The sequence below is a fragment of the Prionailurus bengalensis genome, chromosome A1 (assembly GCF_016509475.1).
Source record: "Prionailurus bengalensis isolate Pbe53 chromosome A1, Fcat_Pben_1.1_paternal_pri, whole genome shotgun sequence".
Taxonomy (NCBI): Eukaryota; Metazoa; Chordata; class Mammalia; order Carnivora; family Felidae; genus Prionailurus; species Prionailurus bengalensis.
Window position 1 is genome coordinate 198,657,371 of NC_057343.1, and position 6,000 is coordinate 198,663,370.

Genomic DNA, 6,000 nt, shown 5'->3' on the forward strand with positions numbered 1-6,000 from the left:
AGCTCATCAAACCCATGAATTCATTATCACAAAGGATGAGGCAGAGCGTTGGCTCAAAAAATAATTGTAATTAAGTGATCCTGCAGATGCGAAGCAGATGTGTCAAAATCATAATGGTTGTTCGGTGAAGTCTGGAAAGCTTATTATATTGTTTGACCCTAAAATTTCTCTTATTCATTCGTTTGCTTGTTCAGCTCTTTCTTCAGTCATCAAACATTTATCGAACACCCACTATGTGCTGGGCACTGAGCTAGGGGTGAGGAGAGCGCGGAGTATGTCCCTGACCGTTGAGGTGCGCATCGTCATATGCACTTCATAGATGAGAGAATTAAGTGGAGAGAGATGAAGTGACCTGCCTAAAATTCGATCGTCATAAAAATAACGGAAATGGCCATTTATTGGGCGCTCTCAGACAGCACGCGCGAATTCCACAGACTGCCGCGGGTGCCAAGGGAGCCTGTGAACTGAGACGTGAATAAGTTCCCATGTGGCCCTGAGATAGGTCATCTTCCTTTTCCCGATCTCGGCTTTTCTAGTCTCGGGAGGCCTGATGACCTTTACAGTTCTCCTACCTCTAGAATCTGGGCAGAGCGATCAAGAGCAAGGACCAGGAGAGCGAGCTGGGAAAAGCCACGCGTGGCGGCCCCCCAACCCCACCAGCACAGTGTAAGCGCCTAGAGTGCGGTCTGTACTGATGATTTTTAGCTAGACTAGGCCTCCATGTGCCTCTCTTCCCAGGCTGGGGCTGTCCCTTTAGCGAGGAGGATGAAGGCGGTGAGAACGGAGCTCCGGGTTTTCAACAAGCTGACGGAGCTGCAGATCAGTCTGGAAGGCTATGAGAAGGCTTTGGAGTTTGCCACTCTGGCGGCCAGACTCAGCACAGTCATAGGTAAGTGATTCGGATGGTCTGGCGTGTTGAATGGGCGGGCTAAAAGGTTATCCTATGGGGGGGGGCGGGGGGGGGATGGATAACAAAGCAGTAACAGCAAAGGCTCTGGAGTCAGACTGTGTGGGTTCAAATCCCGGATCCAACTGTCGGGAGATCTTAGTTGTAAGCAAGCTGCTTAATGTCTATAAGCCTCAAGTGTGTCATAGGGAAATAAGGCTTAAAAATAGCACCCACCTCATGCAGTTGTTATGAAGACCCATGATTATGCATGTAGAACCCGCAGCACAGCGCTTCCGCGCTTGGTACGTAAGTCCTAGATAAGCATTACCTGTGTCACCTTGATTATCACACCACCATTGGTATTACTCCCTGGTATGAGGTAAATGGTATCGTATCCCCCGCACAGGCAGTGCCCCTGTTACCAAGGGCCTCTGCCCTAAATTTTTAATTGGTTGATTGTTAGTCAAAAGCACATCTTTCCCTGCGGAATTGAAATGTAGATGAAGGTCAGATTCCCATTAACTTCACTCACTAAGGGGCTGAAATAGTTCGCAATTATCACAGAAGCTAGTGGGAAACAATGTGAGCCATCAAAACAGAAAAAAGGCGGAATAAAAAAAAAAGATGAAGAAAAAACCCCACCCTCATCTTGAATGTTGGTGTTGAGGAAAAGCAGGTTTGATGAGAGAAGGCTTGATTGGATGTAGGGGCAAATGGAGTCTTCAGCGAGGATGCTTGGAGGGACTTCTGGGCATTCTCAAGGGCCTGAGACGTGGATGGCACTGGACTTTATTGGGTCTTAATTGCACTTCAGAGCTCTGTCTCCTTTTCCTACCTTTTTCTTTACTGCAGAAAATCTTATCTGAGTGACCGCTAGCTCGGCAGAGGCCTTGGGAGCCCCAGGCAGCTCCCTCTCTGAGAGTTCTTTCTCCTTCCCTGGGCAGAAGCTGAAAGCAGGCTATATCCACTTTTGTGCACTTCCCCATGACTGGATTTTTCCATAGCAGAGAATTTTCTCTCCCTTGGATTTTTTCTTTTCTTGTTGGCGTTTGGTTCTTCGAAGCCTAAAAAGTGGTGTTTTTTAGATTGCATCAAAGAGCCACCTTGCAAATATTCCAAAAACACAACGGGAAGCCTTTGTTCTTTTTAAAAGGCCACTTGGTATTAAAGGAGTTGGTTATTAAAACGACAGACCCGCCCAAACCCCAAACAACAAATCATAGACCCATTAGAAACCGAGGTTCTAAAGCATGGGTTTAAATGTGAGCAGGTCTTTGTAGTAATCTGAGACCTGGAGCTGGTGGTAAAAGCCAGAGGGTGACTGATGCCGGTGGCAGCCCCCCGGTGCTTCTCTGAAGGGGGAGACTTTCAAGGGAGAAGACGTTCGCACTACAGAGTCATTCGTTGCAAAGAATCCTTAGCCACTGCCTCAAGCTAGACTTGCCACCATGTCTCATTACAGGGATTTGGAAATCACTATCTCCCAGAATCTTGAGTTACAGTCACCTCTGTAATAAAGAAAAAGTTTCCTTCAGGAAATCGTCCCAGGAAGTCATGACGGGCACACGTGCTCTCATCAGTCCCTCCCAGAGCCCCGTGTTGCCTTTCGCGTCACTTACCGCAGGTGTAGTGTTAGTTTTGTTTGTGAGATTATTTAAGGGGCATCTGTGTCCCGTGAGGCGAGAAACCTCACGGGGGCAGGGACCTCTTCTGCCCTGTTCCGTATATCCCAAGCACCTCCCCTGATCCCCAGAAGACCTCCAAAAAACAGCACAGACTGGGTGCGTGGACGGATGCCGTCAGGTGTTGGCTGCACGATCTCTCCCTCAGTCTTCCAATTCCTAGGAGATCAGAAGCAGGAGCTGGTGGCCTTTCACCGCCTGGCTACGGTGTACTATTCCCTGAGCATGTATGAGATGGCTGAAGACTGCTACCTGAAGACTCTGTCCCTCTGCCCACCCTGGCTGCAGAGTCCCAAGGAGGCCCTGTACTATGCGAAGGTATATTATCGCCTGGGCCGACTCACTTTCTACCAGCTGAAGGTAAGAGCCGTGCTGGCGTACAAGGTTGTGTGACAGCTACCATCCAACACCACTCTTCCCTGACCCTTAGCCTTCAGGGTACAGTTGAGTGGGCCAAGATGGGGAGTCATATCTCACAGGGTGGAGGGGGGTGGTGACTCATCTGGGAACACGATGGTTCTTTGCTGCTTAGCCCCATGGGAGATCTCCAACGTGCTCCTGTCCGCTGAGGAGACGGATCATAGCTCAAGCTACTCTTTCTCCTTGCCCTGCTCTGATTTCCATAGCCGCTTTATCTGTTAGGTACAATGGGGACATGGCCTAGTGCGTGTGAGTTCCTCAGGGGCCTATGGACATACACAAGATACAAAAGAGCTGGAGACTCCCACATTAAAATCAAAATCAGTGTTTGGGGCGCCTGAGCGGCTCAGTCGGTTAAGCGTCCGACTTGGGCCTCAGGTCATCGTCTCACAGCTCGTGAGTTCGAGCCCCGCTGATAGCTCGGAGCCTGGAGCCTGCTCTGGATTCTGTGTCTCCCTCTCTCTCTGCCCCTAACCCACTCGCATTCTGTCTTTGTCTCTCTCAAAAAGAAATAAACATTAAAAAAAGTTTTTTTTTAAAAACAACATTAACGTTCAACTGCGCGTCTTCAAAATATTATGGATTAACTAGCCAGTTGCAACGCGCTTCTTATAAAGTTCTATACAACTGTAGGACAAATCTGGGTACGTGTTGACACGACTGAGAGAGCGAGGTGGGATCTCCGAATGTAGGCACGCCTCCGTCCTCGCGAGGCCTTAGCCCTGACTCCTGTTTGCTCTGCTGGAGCTGAATTCAGAGCTTGTTTTTCCAGTCACTTCTAGAACTGTATTGATGGTCTGAAAGTCTCTGCTACAATTCTGGCCCTTGAACTTTGCCCCCAGCATTGGCTTCCCTTTACCAGAGGTCCCTGTCTGCACCAGCACAGCCCTTAATCTCTTAATATTGTTCTGAGTCACGCCTGTGTTTGGCCCCCAGGGGAACCTGAGCGCGGCTCTGCTGTCCGTTTCTTATTTGCCAGAAGTTGTTTCTGGCCTGAATTAATTATTGACTTATGAGGGTTAATGGGAACCAGACTGCCTTTTTGAATCTCACCCAAAGAAGCATCTGTTCCTCATTCGTACCATGCAGGAAGGGACGATGACGGGGTGGTGGAGGTGGCAGAGGCCATCTTGCCTCTGTCCCATAGCTCCCCGGAAGTGGTTCAGGGACACAGTGCAGACAGTCTGATTGACTCGACCAGCGGTTCCAGGGATTGCAAGGGGGGAAGAACTCAACTCAAATTAGCTTATGCAAAAGAGGCAATTTACTGGCTCCAGGAACTGGGAAGTTCAAGGATAAATTTAGGAGTTCCAGGTAGTTCTGGAGGCTGGCGCTCCAATGTCATCATGGATTTCCTCACCTTTTCTTGTATCTCTTGGCTCTGTATGTTTCTGCTTCTCTCTGTTTCTTGGTGTCCTTCCCGTCCAGCTATTGGCAGGCTTACGCCCACGTCTCCAAGGGTGAGGGACATTTTCTCTGTTAGGTCACACTGAGAGGTCCCAGGGAGTGGCTGGGGTAGGTCAGCTTGAGTCATTTAGGAATCCCCGAGGCACTGTGCCCAGGATGCTGCTGCTTCACGATCGGCTGAGCCTGGGTGAGGTGCCACCTGGCGTGGACGGCTACTGGAGGTAGCAATGTCGCTGGTCCCCCAGGAACCAGGGGAAGGGGGTGGGAACATACGTGGGGTAGACAGAATCTGAAGTTCTGAGTTCCCGGCACTGCCTCTTGGCCTCCCCTGGAGATGTCTGCTCACTACTGTCTCTTCTCTGCCCCCACGTCATGGGGTTAGGACGCCCACGATGCCACCGAATACTTCTGGCTGGCCCTGGCAGCGGCGGTCCTGCTGGGTGACCAGGAGCTGCAGGACACCATTAGGAGCAGGTTGGACAACGTCTGCCGGAGCCCCCTGTGGCACAGCAGCCCCTCGGGGCGCTCCTCAGAGAGGGCGCGGTGGCTGAGCGGGGGAGGCCTGGCCCTCTGAGGAGGGCTGTCCTACATCCGACCAGTGGCCATGGCCAGAAGCTGCCTCCCTGCCCTGGGCTCCAGGACACCCATCTGGAAGGTCTGCATCATCACCTGGCCCAGCCCCCTCATCTTACAATGAGACTAGCACCGCCCAGAGGGAGGGGCTCATTTGGGGTCGGCCACACCAGGAGTGGATGACAGAGCAGGGACTGGAGGTCCTGGCTTTGTGTCAGGGGTTGTGTCTAGAGCCTTTTCAGCGGACTGCGGCCCTTCCCCACACACAGCTTCTGAAACGCACTTTCTCAACACTCCGTTCTAGAGAAAATGAGAACCCTTGTCCTGAGGGGGCAACCTCTCTCTTCCCCCCCCCCCCCCCCCCCCCCCCCCCCCCCCGCCGTGAGGAAATCAGGCGCTGCTCTGGAGAAAAGGCAAGCAGATTGGACTTTGTTCCCTTCACTGACTGTTCTCAGGGAAAGACCCTCTCCTCTCGCCAGCAGAGAAACTGCAAATTTCTTTCTTTTGCCAGCCAAAGGGGGTGTCACTCCTCTTGCTCCCGGGGACTGGCAGGTGGGAATTCACCATGCTCTTAGCTCAAACGACAGCCCCAGGACGGCCAGCTCAACACACAGGGCCTGGGGTCTGATGCGGATCCACCTCTCCCTCCTGCCCGATGCTCTGCTCTTCCATAACCGCCTGGAAACTCCGGGAGCCTCCCCAAGGGCCAAGGCTTAAACATTGAACACTAAGAAGACGATGACGTAAATTCCTTCGGAAGAGTGTATATTATTAAATATTGCTCATCTACATGTATACACATCAGTCTCCTTTCTAACAGAGAGAGATGAGATGGGAGGCTTGAAGGATGGGTTAAATACCAAGGTGTCATATGGATTTCGGGGTAGCTCCTTGACAAAGCATCTCTATGAGTTGTCTATCACTGCATAAAACACGTATGGTGGCTTGAAACATCCATCATCCTACAGTTTCTATAGAGTGTCAGGACCCAGAGTGTGGCTTAGCTGGTGGCTCACAAGGCTACAATGA

At 51.3% G+C, this 6,000-nt stretch overlaps 1 protein-coding gene across 2 annotated transcripts in view; it reads left to right on the plus strand.

The window, feature by feature from the left end:
* Window positions 1–5,764, plus strand: part of SH3TC2 (SH3 domain and tetratricopeptide repeats 2) — a 49,946-nt gene extending 44,182 nt beyond the window's left edge. The window contains exons 15-17 of one of the 2 annotated variants that reach the window (XM_043598359.1): window positions 739–889; window positions 2,720–2,931; window positions 4,781–5,764. In XM_043598359.1, coding sequence (XP_043454294.1) covers window positions 739–889; window positions 2,720–2,931; window positions 4,781–4,972 — 555 coding nt within the window. In that variant the 3' untranslated portion in view covers window positions 4,973–5,764. The remainder of the gene's footprint in view (window positions 1–738; window positions 890–2,719; window positions 2,932–4,780) is intronic. The other variant, XM_043598366.1, reaches the window with a different exon arrangement.
* The last annotated feature ends 236 nt before the right edge of the window (window positions 5,765–6,000 follow it).